Raw genomic sequence first — 20,368 nt, 5'->3', positions numbered from 1 at the left:
TCCGAAAACTTTGAGCTCTGATCAGCTCTCTGACACTGAGTACTGAGCGCCATCTCTGTCTGAGCGATTCGATCTCTTTCTCGGTCGCCAAGAGCAGGCAAGGCCGGGGATTTTGAGGTCTACCCTCCTAAAGATTTCCAACTACACAGTAACAACAGCAGCGGATGGGCGTTTCAGAAATTTCTCCAGATGTTCCTCTGTGATTTCACGTCCATTCTCCATCAAATCAGAATTGCCCACGGCCCCTATTTAACAGATATGACATCATTTTTCACCGGAGAGCTGCACACGCGTGGCGTGCTGCCATCTTTTCCTCCCGCCTGATTTACACAAATAGATCTGTTTACTGTCATATACAACAATTATGACTTTTGATCCCATGTAGATCCTTCAGCAGTATACCCTTCCTTAGTGAGACCACACCTGTACATACTGTTTCAAATGCCATCTCAGCTGTGCCTGATATAACTGGGGCAAGGCATCTCTGCTGTCGATAGTCACTCTTGTAACTGGTTACTGAGACTGGCCTGAACTGTCCTACAAGATTCAGCAGCACAACCCAGAACTCATTAACAGTTAAATAAAGTTTATTAAACCCTAAAATTAGTGCCACTACAATTAATGCAATAAATCATTAAGAAATTGCAAAAACATTTGTTAGCTAATAACACAAAAAATTGCTGTGCACTGATATAGCTTTAATCATTTTATACTCCATTAATTAGAACTTTGTTCAATTCATGTTTATCTATCTCCATCTCTGATTCTGTATGTGGTCAGTGTTATGTTTTGTAATTTCAAAACTAATTGAAAGAGAAGCACGGAGTGGAAGATGCATGTCTTAGTTTAATTTTTACAAATGACATATCGTAATGATGTATGCCATTCATGTACTTTTACATATAACCTGTAATAAATTAATAGAGCAAGCAAAGAATACTTAAACAATATATTTACAATATTACTCAAATAGTACTGAAATATTAAATATACAATAGTCACTTCTATCTGTCATAGCATGTCTGTCCCACAGCACATTTGTGGGACACTCCACCCCCACCTCCCCTTTTTCAAATAAAAAAGGATCATCTGTAGCAACTGAAGTTAACTTCACATTTTGTTCCTTCCTTGTGGGCCTGGTCAGGTTTTTATGTGCATCAATGACATTTTCCAATTAATCCTTGATTCCCTCAATATATAAAATAAAGGTAGTCATGTTCTTGAAGAAATTACCTTTAAAGAAGATTCTTTTGTTGTTTAAAAAATCTTTAAACTATTCTGTGGATCATTGTAGAATCCAAGGATAGATATATTTGGTCAACTTTTAGTCGGTGTTGGTAGCAAGCTTTTTTATACCTATCTGGTTACACTACTTTTATACCCAAATCCTCTTGCAATCAGGGCCAAACAAGATGCCATTGCTTTCCCAATTGGATTTCTCAAGTGAGTAACCTCACATTTGACCTGCATGGCCTTAGTTAGTCATTTAACCTGGAGCCCATCTCCGTCTTCCTTATTACCCACACTGTAATCACTGCAATAGCTTTGTATCACTGACAAACTTGGATGTGCTTCATTTGATCACCTCATCCCAATCTGAAACAAGCTGGTGGTTCCTGCTTTCTGTGTTCTGTCTATTAACAATTCCTTGCTCCACCTAGAACACCTAGTATTGTACATTCCATTTTAAAATACTTTTGTGTCGCACCTCACCAACCTTAAAAAGTCTAACAGATATGTCAAACATGGTTTCCTTTTTCATAAATTCATGTCAACTCTGCCCAAACATGAACTTGTGTCCCAAGTGCCCTTTAACAACTCTTTAAAAAAGTTAGATTCTAACATTTCCCCTGCTACTGATGTCCAACTAACTGGGCTATGTTTCCTTGTTCACACAAAATGCTGGAGGAACGCAGTAGGTCAGGCAGCGTCAATGGAGAGGAATAAACAGTCACTGTATCAGACCGAGACCCTTCATCAGGACTAGAAATGATGGGGACAGAAGCTAGAACAAGGAAGTGGGGGAGGGGGAGTACAAGGTGGCAGGCTGGATGGAACAGTCCATGTTGCAAGCTTACTTGGGTGACACTTCAAAACTCCTCCTCCACTACATTGAGGTCTGTGTTGGTGCTGCTTCCTGCATTCATGCTGAGCTCATCAATTTCATCAAACTTGCTTTCAACTTCCACCCTGCTCTCAAATTTACTTGGTCTGTCTCGGACCCCTTTTTCCCCTTTCTTGATCCATCTCCATTTCTGGAGACGGACTATCTACTGACGTGTTTTTATAAACCTACTGACTCTCTAGCTATATTCCCTGTACCTATTCCCACCCTGTAACTTGTAAGAATGCTATTCACTCTTCTCAATTCCTCAGGCTCCACCACATCTGTTCTCAGGAAGAGGCTTTCCAACATCTGAGATTACCTCTTATTTCCAAAGAACAGGATTCCCTTCCAACTCCACTGATCTCCTCCAGTTCCCACACATTAGTCTTCACCCCATTCTCCTGCTGCCATAACAGGCCGATTTGCATTAATTGGAGGAGATTTTGGTCCCCTCAAGCCTCTATATGCAGTTAATCATTTTCTGCAACTGCTGCCATCTGCAATGGGATCTTACCACCAGGCACATCTTGCCCTCCTCACCCCCCCCCCCACTGCTTTCTTTAGGGATCACTTTTATAGACCTGTCGTCCCTCCCCACTGATCTCTATTTCCTGAGGAGACTGAGGTCCTTTAACATCTGCCGGACAATGCTGAGGATGTTCTACGAATCTGTGGTGGCCAGTGCTATCATGTTTGCTGTTGTGTGCTGGGGCAACAGGCTGAGGGTAGCAGACACCAACAGAATCAACGAACTCATTTGTAAGGCCAGTGATGTTGTGGAGATGGATCTGGACTCTCTGACGGTGGTGTCTGAAAAGAGGATGCTGTCCAAGTTACATGCCATCTTGGACAATGTCTCCCATCCACTACATAATGTACTGGGTGGACACAGGAGTACATTCAGCCAGAGACTCATTCCACCGAGATGCAACACAGAGCGTCATAGGAAGTCATTCCAGCCTGTGGCCATCAAACTTTACAACTCCTCCCTTGGAGGCTCAGACACCCTGAGCCAATAGGCTGGTCCTGGACTTATTTCCTGGCATAATTTACATATTACTCTTTAACTATTTATAGTTTTATTACTAATTATTATTTATGGTGCAACTGTAACGAAAACCAATTTCCCCCGGGATCAATAAAGTATGACTATGACTGTGACTACCTCCCTCCTGGCACTTGTGTCTGCAAGTGAGGCAACACTTGGCCTGCAAGTCCGTCAGAGATGTCTGTTTATTTGGTGGTCCTGGTGCGTCCTCTACCTCGGTAGATTGGGGGACAACTTTGTTGAATACTTTCACTCTGCTGCAAAAGACAAGATCTCCCCTTCTCCTCTCGAGCCCATCACTTCCCTCTGGTTCCCCTCTTCCTTCCCTATTTCCATGGTTCACTGTCCTCTCCTATTAGATTCTTTCTTTTCCAGCCCTTTACCTCACACCACCTATTGTCTCTCAGTTTCTTACCTAATCTGCCCCTCCGCCACCCACTCACCTATCACCTGCCAACTTGTACTCTTTCTTCTACCCCTGCTTTATTTTTTCTGGTTTCTGCTGCCTTCCTTTCCATTCCTGATGAAGGGTCTCAGCCTGAAATGTCGACCGTTTATTCTGAAATATCTGCTGTTTAATGAATACAGCTCAGAATTCAAAACAGTCACACCCGCAGTTCTAATCAACAAGCTCCAAAACCTGGACCTCTGTACCTGTCTGTATAACTGGATCTTTAACATCCGTATTGGGAAACCACAGTCTGTGTGGGTCAGAAATAACATCTTCTCGCTGACAATCAACACTGCAGCACCTCAAGAATGTGCATTTAGTCTAGTGCTCTACTCTTTCCTACAATTGTGTCACTGGGCACAACTCAAACACCATCTATATATTCACCAATAACACAACTATTGCTGGCAGAATTTCAGATGATGATGAGGAAGTGTACGGGAGTGAGACAGATCAGCTGGTTGAGTGATGTCGCAGTCCTCAGGGAAGGATCAAAAGTGGAAAGGGTGAGCAGTTTCAAATTCCAGGGTATCAACATCTCTGAGGATCTCTCCAGGACCTGTCATAATGAAGCAATTACAAAGAACGTACAACAGCGGCAAGAGGTATTTCATTAGGAGTTTGAGGAGAGTTAGTATGTCATCAAAGATACTCACAAATTTCTACAGGTGTACTGTGGAGAACATTCGAATTGGTTTCATCACCATCTGGTATGGAGAGGCCACTGCACAGGATTGGAAAGTTAAAAACTTCGCTAGCTCCATCAAGGGCACTGGCCTCCCCAACATCCAGGACACCTTGAAAAGGCGATGTCTCAAAGAGGTGGAATCCATCATTAAGGAAGCCCATCTCCCAGAACATGCCCTTTTCTCATTGCTACCATCAATGAAGAGGTACAGGGGCTTGAAGGGCACCCACTCAACTTTTCAGAAATAGCTTCTCCCCTTCACCATCAGACTTCTGATTGGACACTGAATACATGAACATTACCTCATCATTTTTCCTTCTCTTTTTGCACCTTAATTTAGTTTTCTTTATTGTATATACTAATGGTAGTTTATCGATTTTATTATTATGTATTACAAGGTACTGCTAAGGCAAAACAACAGATTTCATGAGATTTGCCAGTCATATTAAATCTGATTCTGAGTATAATGAGGTAAATAATATTTAGTGCAATCCCATTGAAAGTCATTACCAAAATGCAAGCGATAACCAAGGCTGAAGGTATTTTGCTTCAGTCTGTGAAATATGGGTCCAGTGCAAGTTTCTTGTTAAACTTACGTAAACTGCTAATGGGTGTTTTCTTATTTTTTTCCTATACCACAAACTGAAAGTTAATAACTAAAAACTCAGTAAGTTTGTCATTCTGAAAGCTCTGATTGCATGCACCTTTGTAAGCTATGGGGTTTTGGACAGCTACTTATGAACCTTTAGATGGGCTAATTGAATATAACTTAATTTTAATTAGATTTACGATTAGCAGCAAAATTATAGCCATAGTTGAAGTTACTGATTATAAAATTCGTTATCTCTAGTATGGTATATTTATCTCTTAAGAAAGTGAGTGACAGCTATAATTAAAGGAATTATAGTGTATTACATCTGGAATTATGAAGTCAATGGAATTTCAGTGTCATAAGGATGAGTTGCAGGTGTTCTCTAGTTAATAAATCAGCCCTCAATTTTTTTTGGTTAGGTTTTGCCTTTCTGAAAAAGCTTCTTGGAAAGATTGATAGATATATATCTTACACAAGAGCATCAATTGTTTTCATTGGGTGGCCTGTACTGGCTATTGTTTATTTAATTCTGACAAGGGCATAGTACACTTAAAACAAACATGCAATGCATTTGAGATATCTGGAAAAAAATACTGAAGCTTCACATCGTTTATAAAGCATTGTTATACGTATTTCAGTAATCAATTACCTCTCTGTGGAATTAAAGATTCTTGACGTCCAGAAGGAGCCCATTCTACAAACCATACCTGTGCCAGCTCTTTCTGACAGCTATCCTATTAATTATGCTTCCCAATCTTTTTCCCTATAGTCTTTTCCAAATATTATTTTCATAAGTGAATACATCCCATTTTTAAAATTATTGGAGGATTAACTTCCACTATCCATTCTACCATTACATACGAAATCATAACTGTTTATTTTTAATCTCCATAACCAACATTTTTAAGATGTTTCTTCTAGTAACAACCCAACCAATCTAAAAGCTTCAATTTATTCCTTTAAAAAAATCATTTTTGAATACCCCTATTAAATCTCCCTAAACATTTATGCCATGAGGAGAATACACATTCTGTTTTCTCTACAGAACAACAGAACATCATTCCCAGCATCTCACTAATAAATTTCCTATCTAAAGCCTAGACAAACTTTCTAATGCACAGTTTCCATAACTGAAAATATTTCACAGCAACTAGAGTTTAAATATTAAAATTTTAACATACATACCTTGCTTTTGTGTACTGTTCCTCTAAATCTAAAGACCCCCTTTGCTTTTTATCAGCTTGATCAAACTTTTCGCCACCTGCAAAGAATTCTGGCTACCTCTATTTTAACACATTTTTTGTCACTGTTTTAAGTATCAGAGGTATCTGCATTCTACTGCAGTACTTGGATTGCTACCAATTTTGGGTCATAGTGCACTGTATATACCAGTAATTAAGTGTACTGTTTGTTTGTCTTTTTTTTTAATGTTTTTTGAAAGTTTGTCATTTCCGTATCTTACAACCGTGGTCATTTTTTAAAAGAAATCTGCATTCCATTAACAAAATAATTAAGTATTATTTTAATTGAAATTAGATCATCATTAACCATCAAATGTCATTGGTACACTTTAGACAGCCATAAAAGTGGAATGTTGTTACAACTAGTGTTTTCAAGTACCACTTAATTTCAAATCAGCGCTGATTTTTTTTAAAAACATGTTCGGAATAATATGATGATTATTTTCCTCCTCTTTCTGTACAAAGTTAGCCATTCAGCCCATTTTCTTCTGCCGCTTCCTTGGAAGTGCTATCCCATTAGTCTCACAACCTTGTTCTTCCCCTGCAGCTCATGCACACGTTTCATTTCAGAACAAAGAAATGAGTGTATGTCCCCACCATGACCATTTCATTTTATTTTGCTGCCAAGGAGTAACTTAGATGCTTGCCAAAGCTGAGTAATTTGCATTCACTCCAATGTACCGTACAATAACTATTTGATGTATTCGATTTTCAAGTCATGGCAAAGCATCTGAAAATCCCTGGCATGCACATCATTTTGTGTGGTAACATGGATATAATCGATCTAATGCTGATATAGATGGAAACTGTAAATTTCATTTGGAAACTTCATATTTTAGTATTTTAATTAAAATTGGTTATATTGCTTTATTTTTTAAATTTACTTCCACTTGTGTAAACTTCAATATGTAGAATGATCCTGCAAGAATCATTTTTATTTTAAAATTACAAAATTGCTCTTTTCTGAAATAATTTATCCAAAGAAACAAAATCTCCCTCTCCCATCCCACCCCCAAAGTCTTCAGTGTCTAAATTGGTTGTTGCACACTGCATGTGGTAGAGAATTAATTTGTAGACTAACAGAGAACATTGACATTTTTCCCCAGATGTTTTGATTTCTATTTGTTTAAAGATTAAAGTCATAAAAAAAAACTTGGAAAGCAATATTCTTGTTGTAGGATTGGGGAAAGTGGTAAATTATTGTAAATTAAAATGAATGGATGCAGAAGATGCATTGAGATGGATCTGTGATATTAATATATATTCACATCATTGGAGGCTTCTAACCGACCGTAACCTTTTTTATCTCATAAACCCTTATCTCCTTGCCATGTTCCCCTTTCTGGCTGGCTGACTGCTTGAGATTGACATCATCTCAAAGTGATTGTACTTAAATAAACCTGATTATGAGAATGGTGCTATTGTTACTGGTTACCTTACTAATACACTGTCCGTTTTTATATGTGAGTCTAGGTGGTGACTGTGAGTTGACAGTTCCAAGAAGGGAATTTGAGAACTATGTGCATTTTATTTTCACCTAAAATCCTGTAAGTGCTAATAGCTTCTGTTATAGTTAGGAGAAAGAGAGCAATTCTTGAGTTTCCCCGCTGTAACCATGGCACAGTAAGAACACTAGTAACCCTCTATCATCTGTCATCAGGTAACTCAGATTGAGAGCCAAATTTTGAGTCTTCCAGATCATATGGGCTCAGCTGCTTCTAAGATAAATATGATGAACATGCAGTACTTCCCATTTTCCTCAGGTTATTCTGATAATGTTTGGCATTGTTCAGTTGGTTGCTCCAGTCAGTGTAGTAGCTTCTAGCTAATTCCTGTGTCTGCTGTTGTTCGACTATGTGATCTTTCACCACAGTGATCCTTTCAATCCAGTGTGGATGCAGCAAGTTTTGTGCAGGAAGAGATGGGGGAGGGTGGGGTGTGGTGTACAGAGAAGCATTATTTGATGCATTTCCCCCAATTGCATGTTATCACCAAACCTGTACACATTCAGCACCAATTTTGAAGACAATTTATGAAGTCAGAATTATATTTCCAGTTTCCTTAGCAGTTTATAGTGTTAGTGACAAATTGCTATCCTAAGGAATGCTTAATTACTGCTTTAATGAATATAACATTCTTATGAAGTGAATGTAGTGTTTTTTAAAGTAAAAACAGAGATGTGAAGGTAACAGTGAGCTTCTTATATTGATCCTTCCTGCATTTATTAACTGTGCTGTGTTCTTGCGGTCTCTTGAGACAGTGCCTGCTGAACTGTGTACAATGCAATGACAGCTTAGACCTCTGATACATAACCAAAGTCCTCAGTTAATATCCCTCCTAAAATCTCTGCCTGTTTTTATTAAGTTAGGGCATTGTTTTTAGTAGGCTGATAAAATTTAATGAGCATTTTTCCAATTGATTATGTTTTAAGATTTTTTTCCAACCGCCATCTTCCAATCTTTTTACCCCACTGACATTAGCAAGCAGCACTTGTTTTTATTCTGAATAAAATTAGCATTATTCTAAATGCAAATATCTCACTGTGCTATAGATCTGCAAAAAATATTGTATGCACACTGCAAATTGTCCTGAAAATTTATCAATAATAAAAAGCATAATACAGATATTTAAATTGGTCTTGAATAATGCCGCTATTATATAGGTAAAATAATACATTTATTTAAATTTTAGTTTGGAAAAACATTAGACTTATGCAATTAATTTCATTTATGAGCTTTGAAATTTACTCAAGATACTGTATCACCAAATATTTTGCATAAGGCTGGTGTTTGTTGCTATTCTTACTATTATGTGCTGATTATAAATACTTTTATTTTCTAAGATTGTTTATTGGTTCATGGTGCACATTAGTCATTTACTTATCTTTTAACCATTTGTAATTAAATCACACTAGGAACCTAGCCAATTTTGTTAAGTCTTTAAATAATCATTCGAGGTCTGTAGCGCTCCAACCTCCTAAATCACAGGATACTTTGTCAACATTTAATCGGCAGTATTTATTAATGTGGCATTGATAGCTGTGTAGCCATCTCAAAGCTATCAATCATCTTGAAATAGCCTAGGAGGCTCTGGCACTATTTCTCTCTGTCGCTTTATTAACCCCATGGGCTTACTGGCTAGGCATGGAGCTCAGAGTGGTGCAAATGGCCATTCTATCTCTCTAGTTCAGTTTAATTATGTCACTGTCTTTTTTAAACATTGCTAATTTTACTACTGACTTGTTTCTTTCCCTTGCAGCCTTTATGGTAGACACATGCAAGCAAATCCTGAACCTCCAAAGAAGAACAATGACAAGTCTAAGAAGATAAGCCGGAAGCCTGTGTCTGCCAAAAACAAATGAATCGATTGAGTTGCTTCTTACAGATGAATTCTGCTTGCATGTGCCTCAATCTGTATTTATTACCTCAGCTATCTTAACATCTTGTGCTCAAAACCATGTGTAATCATTCATGTCTACTGTACTTTTTGTAGCTTAATATCCTAAGCTGACTGTATTTGCCACTGAGTGTTAATGTTCTTTACATTATTGTCACAAACCATTTTTTGTAAATTGGTGAACATGCTTTGGGTAAAACGTACAAATTATGCCTTATTCACAAATGTTACACTAAACAAGTTATTTATGCTAAAATAAATGGAAACCATTTGGTGTGACATGTGCTTTCAAAATTAGTCTAACACATGTAGCCTACTAAATTTTACTGTTCCTTTGATTTTTAAATAAAAAATATATTTATCTACAGCGTTTTTTTTGGCATTGCAGAAATCTGCTATTTTCTAGATAGATGGTGCATGCCATGCCTTCCAAGTAGGAACGTGGAAATTATAACAGCTATGGAAATTTCATGAATCCCCGATTAGATGGGAAAACACATTAGTTATGTGTGAATTTAAAATTGTCATCAGTTACATTCAGAATTCCAGCAAAACAACCTGTTTAGTTGTTGGGCCGGTCTTTATTCTGTTTGCACTACTTGAATCATCTTTGAGTGTGTATTCCATAATCCAAAAAACATTTAATAAATTGATTTACATAATCTGTTTTTACAGACATATCAGAATTTTTGTGGTCACACTATTTGTACTCCTATTTGGCTCCAAATTCTCAACGTTGACATTAATTAACAATGATCAATTAGCTCATTACTACATTATAAAAAGAGGTATGATCATGAGCAGAATTCCCTCTCTGTGACCAGTGTGTTTAAATGTATTCCAGAAAGATGTAGAATAATTTGTTTTCCTCTTCCTGTCAGAAATCATATGACCGAAAATATCAAAGTGAATGTACAGCCAAGATGATGATAAGTTACTTCCTCTCTCCCATCATCTTATTCCAGCTTCTTCCCCCTTCCTTTCCAGTCATGGTGAAGGGCCTCAACCTGAAACGTTGACTGTTTATTCATTTCCCTGGATACTGCCTGACCTGCTGAGTTCATCACGTGTTTTGTATGTGGTATTCTGGATGTCACAGAATGTCATGTGTTTATGCTGAGAAAGCAAATGGAATAACATCTGAATCACTCAGAATTAATGGGAGGAAGGTTGATGCCAGTAATGTGAGGAAAATAAAAGCAGCCTAAATCCATCATGTTGCGTTTGAAAAACATGCAACTACCCCCTCACAGAAAATGTGCTGCCAATTAACTGCTTGACAGGAAAGAGGTGGGAAAAGCCAAATCCAATTTTTTGAATGAAAATCTGTCCTTTATTTGAAAATGCAATTTTCATTAAAATTATATTGAGAATTGTTGCTACTGATGTTGATGTTACTGCAAATAATTTTTTTAAATACAGTTATGCAGTTGGTATAGCTGCTGCCTCATAGTGCTAAAGACTGGGGTTTAATTCTAACCTTTAGTGTTGTCTGTGTGGAGTTTGTATGATTTCTGCAACAAATTGGGTTTCCTCCAGATAAAGTATTCTCCATTCACATCTCAGAGATAAATGGGCAAGTTAAATTGCCAGTGTAGATTGTCCATAGTGTGTAGGTGGGTGATAAGAGTCCAGAGAGAGGATTCCCAACCATTTTTATACCATGGACCAATACCATTAAGGGCTCTGTTGACCTCAAGTTGGGAACCCCTATTTTAGAGGGAGTTGATGAGAATGTTGGGAGAGATTTCCCAACATTGACAGGGAATGCCAAACTGTTGAGGGTTTAGATGGGGTGGAATTTGTTAAGTGTTTTCAGGAATGTTTCTCTGATCAATAGATAGAGAGGCCTACTAGAGAGAAACATAGAAAACCTACAGCACAATACAGACCCTTTGGCCCACAAAGCTGTGCCGAACATGTCCTTACCTTAGAACTACCTAGGCTTACCCATAGCCTTCTATTTTTCTAAGCTCCATGCATCCACCCAGGAATCTCTTAAAAGACCCTATTATTTCTGCCTCCTCCACCACCGCCAACAGCCCATTCCACGCACTCACCACTCTCTGCACAAAAAAAAAACTTAACCCCTGACATCTCCCCTATAACTATTTCCGAGCAGGTTTTGCTTGGAAGTAGGGAGAAAGCCAACTCAATCTACTCTTAGGTAATAGGTGACAGTCGGGGAGTAATTTGGGACCAGTGAGCATAGTTCTATTAGTTTTAAAACATTTATGGAAAGGGATAGAACTGGTTCACGGGTTCAAAGTCTAAATGGGGCAATTGATCATTTGTGACAGTAGCTTTCAAAGGTTGATTGGAGTACATTGTTTATGGGTTAGTGGAACACAAGAAAGTTGGTGGCTTTTAAATGTGAAATAATAAAAAGATCAAGGTCTACATGTTCCTGTTAGAGTGAAAGGCAAGCCTGTGGGAATTCTGGATGATGAGAACTATTGAGACACTGAGAAGGAAAATGGAGGCAGCATAGGTCAGGTACAGGCAGCTGGGATCAAGTGAATCCAGCAGAAGAATAGGGGATGCAGGAGTGCATGCAAGAAGAAAAATCAGTAAAGTTTGAACTATTTTTGTAATTTATAGATTTTTGTTTTTGCACTACTGCAATTTTGCATCATATGTGGGTGATAATACATTTGATCTTGAAAAAGGGGACATGAGATAGCTTTGGCAGAGAAGTTTAAGGAAAATCCAAATTGATCCAAATTTCTGGGGGCGGGGGGAGGAGGAAAAGAATTGAAAGGTGCAGGAAAATACATCCCAAAGTTAAAGACATATTCTGAAGGGAGGATGAGGCAACTATGGCTGACGAGAAGTCAAAGACAGCATAAAAATTAAAGAGAGGTCATATAATGTGTGGCTAGGCATAGCTCAAATACTATCTATAAATTTGCTGATGATACAACCATTGTTGGTAGAATCTCAGATGGTGATGAGAGGGCATACAGGAGCAAGATATGGCAACTAGTGGAGTGGTGTCACAGCAACAACCTGTCACTCAACGTCGGTAAGATGAAAGAGCTGATTGTGGACTTCTGGAAGGGTAAGATGAAAGAACACATACCAATCCTCATAGAGGGATCAGAAGTGGAGAGAGTGAGAAGATTCAGGTTCCTGGGAGTCAAGATCTCTAAGGATTTAACCTGGTCCCAACATACTGATGCAGTAATAAAGTATAGGCAAGACAGTGGCTATACTTCATTAGGAGTTTGAAGAGATTTCGTGTGTCAACAAATACACTCAAAAACTTCTATAGTTGTACTGTGGAGAGCATTCTGACAGGCTGCATCACTGTCTGGTATGGAGGGGCTACTGCACAGGACTGAAAGAAGCTGCAGAGGGTTGTAAATTTAGTCAGCTCCATCTTGGGTACTAGTCTACAAAGTACTCAGGACATCTTGAAGGAGTGGAGTCTCAGAAAAGCAGTATCAATTATCAAGGACCTCCAGCAACCAGGGCATGCCCTTTTCTCACTGTTACCATCGGGTAGGAGGTACAGAAGCCTGAAGGCACACACTCAACAATTCAGAAACAGCATCTTCCCCTCTGCCATCCATGTCCTAAATGGACATTGAACCCTTGGGACACTACCTCACTTTTTAATATATATTATTCTGTTTTTACATGATTTTTAATCTATTCAATATACATATACTGTAATCGAATTTTTTTCCTTCTTTATTATGTGTTGCATTGAACTGCTGCTGCTAAGTTAATAAATTTCATGACACATGCTGGTAATAAAGCTGATTCTGATTCTAATATAGTAAAAATTAGAGAGAATATTGAGGATTGGGAAGATTTTAAAAACCCACAAAATGCAACTAAAAAGCCATAAAGAGAGAAAAGATAAAATATGAAGGTAAGCTAGCCAATAATATGAAAGAGGATACAACAAGTTTTCAGATATGTAAAGAGTAAAAGAGATATAATAGTGGATATCAGACCGCTGGGAAAGATACTGGAGGGGTAGTAATGGGAGATGAAATGGACGAACCGAATAAGTATTTTGTATCAGTCTTCACAAGCAGTATGCCAGAAATGTAAGAGCATCAGGCAGTAGAAGTGAGTATCATTGCTAAATCTGAAGGTACCATTTTAAACTACACCACAGGGTTCTGAACAACATAGCTGAAGAAATTGTGAAGGCAATATTAATGACCTTTCAAAAATCGCTAGATTCTGGACTAGTTCCTGAGCACCGGAAAATTGCAAACATCACTCCATTCTTCAAGAAGAGAGGGAGGCAGAAGAAAAGCAGTTATAGGTCAGTTAGCCTAACTTCAGTTGTTGGAAAGATGTTGGTGGCTATTATTAAGGATAAAAACATAGAAACATAGAAAATAGGTGCAGGAGTAGGTCATTCGGCCCTTCGAGCCTGCACCGCCATTCAGTATGATCATGGCTGATCATCCAACTCAAAACCCTGTACCAGTCTTCCCCCCACACCCCCTGATCCCTTTAGCCATAAGGATGAGGTTTCAGAGTACTTGGACTCAACATGATGAAAGAGGGCAAAGTCAGCATAGTTTGCTTAAGAAGAAATCTTGTCTGACAGGATGTCAAAGGTTACAGTTAGCAGGTAGGAGAATGGGCTTGAGAGGGACAATAAATGAGCTATGATGGAATGGCAAAGTGACTCGATGGGCTGACTGGTCTAATTCTGCTCCTATATCTTCTGCATGTTAAGGGGAAGAGAGTAACTAAAGAGAGAATAGAACCCTTCAAAACAAAAGGGGACATCTGAGTGTGGAGCCACAAGAAATGGGCAAGGTTCTTAATGAATATTTCTCCTCTGTTTTTAGTGTGGAGAAAAACACGAAGACTTTGAAGCTAGGAAAAGTAAATGAGGATGTCTTGGGAAAAGTCCTCATCACAGTTGAGGAACTGTATGGATGTCTTAAAAGATATAGAACATAGAAATCTACAGCATATTACAGGCCCTTCGGCCCACAATGTTGTGCCAACCATGTAACCTACTCTAGAAACTGCCTAGCATTACCCTACAGCATAGCCTTCTATTTTTCTAAGTTCCATGTACCCATCTAAGAGTCTCTTAAAAGACCCTGTTGTATCCATCTCCACCACCGGCAGTACATTCCAGGCATCCACCACTCTGTGTGAAAAACTTAACTCCGACATTCCCCTTGTACCTACTTCCAAGCACCTTAAAACTATGCCCCTCATGTTAGTCATTTCAGCCCTGCGAAAAAGCCTCTGGCTATCCACACGATCAATGCCTCTCATCATCTTATACACCTCTGTCAGGTCACCTCTCATCCTCTGTTGCTCCAAGGAGAAAAGGCCAAGTACACTCAGCCTATGCTCATAAGGCATGCTCTCCAATCTAGGCAACATCCTTGTAAATCTCTGCTGCACTGTTTCTATAGTATCCACATCCTTCCTGTAGTGAAGTGACCAAAAGTGAACACAATAATCCAAGTGGGGTCTGACTAAGGTCTTAAATAGCTGCAACTCAATCCCATGATTGATGAATGCCAACACACTATACACCTTCTTAACAACACTGTCAACCTGTGCAGCAGCTTTGAGTGTCCTATGGACACAGACCCTAAGATCTCTCGGATACTCCACACTGCCAAGAGTCTTGCCATTAATACTATATTCTGTCTTCAAATTTGACCTACCAAAATTAACCACTTCACACTTAGCTGGGTTGAACTCCATCTACCACTTCTCAGCCCAGTTCTGCATCCCATCGATGCCCCCTTGTTACCTCGGACAACCCTCTAGCCTATCTAAAACACCCCAACTGTTGTGTCATCAGCAAACTTACTAACCCATCCTTCCACTTCTTCATCCAGGTCATTTATAAAAATCAGAAAGAGGAGGGGTCCCAGAACAGATCTTTGCAGAGCATCACTAGTCACCGTCATCCATGCAGAATACGAACCATCTACAACATCCTTTACCTTCTGTGGTAAACCAATTCTGGATCCACAAAGCAAAGTCTTCTTGGATCCCATGCCTCCTTACTTCCTGAATGAGCCTGCAGGGGGAACTTTATCAAATACCTTAATGAAATCCACTGCTCTACATTTATCTATGTGTTTTGTTACATCCTCAAAGAATTCAGTCAGGTTCGTAAGGCATGACCTGCCCTTGACAAGCCCATGCTAATCAGATTATGTCTCTCCAAATGCTCATAAATCCTTCCTCTCAAGATCTTCAACAACTTGCCCACCACTGAAATTAGACTCACTGTTCTATAATTTCCTGGGTTATCTCTATGAAGGTAGTTAAATCTCCATGGTCTGACCATTGAGTATACTGTATATCCAAACACACCACTGGAGGCTATTAAAGGAATGCAGGAACACTGGCTGAGATATTTGCATCATCATTAGCCACAGCTGAGGTGCCAGTAGACTGGAGGCTTGCAACCATTGTGCCTTTTTCTAAGAAAAGTAACAAAGAAAAACCTGGGAACTATAGACCAGCAAGTCTAAGATCTGTGATAGGCAAGTTATTGGAAAGGATTCTGAGGGATAAGGTATACATATATCAGAAAACACAAGGGTTGATTTGGGGTCGTCAACATGGCTTTGGGCATGGGAGATCACATCTTACAAACTTGACTGAGTTGACCAAGAAAGCTGGTGATGGTAGGACAGTACACATGGTTTAATAGACCATGACATTTGATAAGATTCCACATGGTCAGCTGATTTGGAAGGTTAGGTCATGTGGAATTAAAGGAGAGCTGGAATATTGGGTACGCAATTGGCTTGATGGTAGAACGTAAAGGGTGATGGTGGAAAATTGTTTCTTGGGCTGGAGACCTGTGAATAGTGGTGTGCTTTGTGGGTTGCTGCCGGCACATTGTTGTTTGTTGTCTACATGAACAATTTAGATAAAACATATAGGACGCAATAAGTAAAATTGCACTAATGACATAAAGATAGGTGGTTTAGTGGACAATAAGGTCATCAAAAATTACAGGTGGATATTGATCAGTTGAGTAAGTAGGCTGAGGAATGGCAAAGGAAGTTTAAATAGGATAAATACAAGGTGCTGCATTTGTAAAGTCAAATCCTATTCCTATGTCTTCTCTTTCCAATGATTTAATATTATTTCTTATCCACAGAGCCACACCACCCCCTCATAATTCATCTTTTCCTTCCCACTAACCCATCTTTCTGATATACCATATATCCGTGGACGTTCAGCTCCCAATGGCAGCCATCCTTTAGCCAAGCTTCAGAGATGGCCACATTGTCATATTTGCCAATCTGTAGCTGAAATTCAAGATCATCTATTTTATTCCTTATGCTGCGTGCATTCAAATACAACACTCTCAGTCCAGTATTTGTTGCCTTCTGTTTTAACTGCATCACACTTCTATTGCCCTGTAATTCATGCCATTGACTTTGATTAAGCCTCATCTTCTGCCTGTTCTTTCTATGATCTCTGTTGCACGCTATCTCTGAATTATTTCTATTTTACCCTTCCTCAGCCCTATCGCTGCAGTTCCCATCTCCCTGCCAAATTAGTTCAAACCTGCCCTTACGGCTCTATTAAAAGTGTTCGCTAGGATAGTGAACCCCTTTGGGTTCAGGTGTAATACATCCTTTTTGTACAGGTCGTACCTCCCTCAGAAGAGGCCCCAATGATTCAACAACCTGAAGCCCTGCCCCCTACACCTATCTCTCAGCCACACATTAATACGCCTGATCATGCTATTCTTGCACTTGCTAGCATGTGGCACAGGCAGCAATCCTGAGATTACTACCCTGGAGGTCCTGCCTTTCAGCTTTCTACCTAACTCCCTAAATGCTCTCTTCAGGACCTCCTTCCTTTTTCTACCTATATCATTGGTACCAACGTGTACCAAGACTTCTGGCTTCCCTTAGGAAGGAGACTCTCATCATGAAGGATCCCCACCTCCCAGGACATGCCCTCTTCTCATTGCTACCATTGGGAAGGAGATGTAGAAGCCCAAAGACACACTTTTTGAATCAGAATCAGCTTCTTCCCCACTACCAACAGATTTCTAAATGGACATCTAATCCATGAACACTACTTTTTAATTTTTTTTTACACTACTGATTTGAACTTAACCATACCTGTCAAGCTTTGTCTTTATGCTTCGGGTTATTGTCTTCCTAGCAAACAATTCTTCTCCCAAGTTGCAGTTCTCTTACAGATTACATTAGGTTTTCCTCCAGGATTTCCCTGTATTGCAACTGTGGCTTTCTCATTATTACCATTCTCCCATAAAGCTGCAGCTGGTGAAGTACTCAGACAACAGTAGTTGTATGCACTATCTGTCCCATCTCAGCCATTGAAGCTTGTAGCTCCTCCAGAGTAGTCACAGGCCTCTCGGTGGCCTCCCTCACTATACCCCTTCTTGCACAGTCACTCAGTTTTTGAGAACAGCCTGCTCTAGGCAGATTTACAGCTATGCCACATTCTTTCCATTTCTTGATGATTAACTTAACTTTACTCCAAAGAATATTCAACAACACAGAATTTTTTTAACCATCTCCCAACTTGTGCTTTTCAATAGTCTTTTTACAGAGTTGCTTGAAGTGTTCTTTTGTCTTTGTGGTTTAGTTTTTGCCAGGATACTGACTCACCAGCAGTTGGACCTTCCAGCTACAGGCGTATTTTTACTGTAGTCAGTTGGAACACCTTGACTGCACACAGGTGATCTCCATTTAACTAATTATGTGACTTCTAAAACCAGTGATGACTTGGTGTGTCATATTAAAGGTGGTGAATACTTACGCAATCAATTATTTTGTGTTTTATACTTATTTCAATAAGTACATTTGTAATTAAATTAGATCACTTTGTAGAGATCTGTTATCACTTTGACATGAAAGAGTCTCTTTCTGTTGATCAATGTCAAAAAAGCCAAATTAACTCCATTGTGTTTCAATGTAGTAAAAGGATAAAACATGAAAACTTCCAAGGGGGGTAATAATAACTTCTATAGGCACTGTATATACTTAATGCAATTCCATTTTTTGCTTCTATATTTATTATGCATTTCATTGTACTGCTGCCATAAAATTAATATAATTCACAATATAAGCAGGTGATATTAAACCCGATTCTGATATAAAATTAAGGATATAATTCTGATGCTTGAAAGTCATTCGTCAGACCGCACTGGGAGTATTGTGAGCAGGTTTGGGACCCTTATCTAAGAAAGAATGTGCTGACATTGGAGAGGGGGTTAGTGAGAATGACCCAGGGAGTGAAAGGCCATACGGCCATAAGACACGGGAGCAGAATCAGGCCATTCAGCCCATCGAGTCTGCTCTGCCATTTCATCATGGCTGATCCCAGATCCCACCCAACCCCATACACCTGTCTTCTCCACATATCCTTTGATGCCCTGACTGATCAGGAAAGGACCAACTTCTGCCTTAAATATACCCATGGATTTGGCCTCCGCTGTAGTCTGTGGCACAGCATTCCACAGATTCACTACACTCTAGCTTAAAAAAAATTGTTCTTTACCACTCTTCTAGAAGGTCGCCCCTCAATTTTGAGGCTGTGCCCTCTAGTTCTGGATACTGCCACGATAGAAACATCCTGTCTGTCTGCATCCATCCTATCTACTCCTTTCAACATTCGGTAGGTTTCAGTGAGATCCTCCTGCATTCTTCTAAATTCCATTCTTCCAATTTGTCGAAGTCCTGCTGCAGTCGCATTGCTTCCTCAGCACTACCTACCCCTCCACCTGTCTTTGTATCATCCACAAATGTTGCTACAATGGCATCAATTCTATTATCCAAATCACTGACAAACAATGTGAAAGTAGCAGCTCCATACTAATTCCTGAGGAACACCAGTAGTCACTAGTAGCTAACCAAAAAAGGCCCCTTTTATTCTTACTCGCTGCCTCCTGCCTTTCAGCCGTTCTGCTATCCATGCCAGTCTCTTTCCTGTAACGCTATAGGATTTTATCTTGTTAAGCAGCCTAGTGAGTGGTACATTATCAAATGCCTTCTGAAAATCCAAGTAAATGGTATCCACTGCTTCACCTTTGTTCGCCCTACTTATTACTTTCTCAAAGAATTCTAACAGATTTGACGGGCAAGATTTCCCTTTACAGAAATCACGCTGACTTTGACTTATTTTATCATTAGTCTCCAAGTACCCCGAAACATCATCCATAATAATAGACTCCAACACTTTCCCAACCATTGGCCAGGCTAACTGGCCTATAACTTCCTTTCTTTTGCCTTCCTCCCTTCTTAAAGAGTGGAGTGACATTTTCAATCTTCCACTCCTCCAGGACCATACCAGACTCAAGTGTTTCTTGAAAGATCATGACCGATGCATCCGTTACATCTTCAGCAAACTCCCTCCGGACTAGGCTGTAGTTCATGTGGTCCGGGTGACTTATCCACCTTAAGACCTTTGAGTTTGCCTGGTACTTTTTCCTTTGTAATAGCAATGGCACTTATTCCTGCTCCCTGACACTCATGGACCTCTGGCACACTGGCAAACATCCTAGCAGGAAGGTTTGTTGATGCTGCATGGTAGAGTGTAAATCAGAAGTGAAGGAGGACGGGAACCGGTGCCAGATCAGTCCGTGGAGAGTTTGTGGAGGCAGATGTTGGTAAGAGCTCAGACAAAGTCAGGAATCAATATGTTGAGCATGGTGCAACTGGTGTCCTGAAGTGCATGTATATCAATGACACATGATAGTACTGAAGATGAGGTAGCTGGTATACAAACAGAGGCAATGTGTAGTGAGGAGAGGCTGTTGATAGGGCAAAATTACAGCCAACAGGATGAGTTTCAATGTAAAAGGTGGACAAAGTTGAAAAGGATGAACACAGGACT

The 20,368-nt window shown here is 39.5% G+C and overlaps 1 protein-coding gene across 2 annotated transcripts in view; it reads left to right on the top strand.

Annotated features, from left to right (window-relative positions):
* rsu1 (Ras suppressor protein 1) overlaps positions 1 to 10,938 on the top strand; it is a 208,963-nt gene extending 198,025 nt beyond the window's left edge. The window contains exon 9 of one of the 2 annotated variants that reach the window (XM_063044180.1): positions 9,386 to 10,938. In XM_063044180.1, coding sequence (XP_062900250.1) covers positions 9,386 to 9,488 — 103 coding nt within the window. In that variant the 3' untranslated portion in view covers positions 9,489 to 10,938. The remainder of the gene's footprint in view (positions 1 to 9,385) is intronic. The other variant, XM_063044181.1, reaches the window with a different exon arrangement.
* The last annotated feature ends 9,430 nt before the right edge of the window (positions 10,939 to 20,368 follow it).

Source organism: Mobula hypostoma, chromosome 3, assembly GCF_963921235.1.
Source record: "Mobula hypostoma chromosome 3, sMobHyp1.1, whole genome shotgun sequence".
Lineage (NCBI taxonomy): Eukaryota > Metazoa > Chordata > Chondrichthyes > Myliobatiformes > Myliobatidae > Mobula > Mobula hypostoma.
Note: the sequence above shows the minus strand (reverse complement) of the source record. Positions and strands in the feature narration are given on the sequence as shown.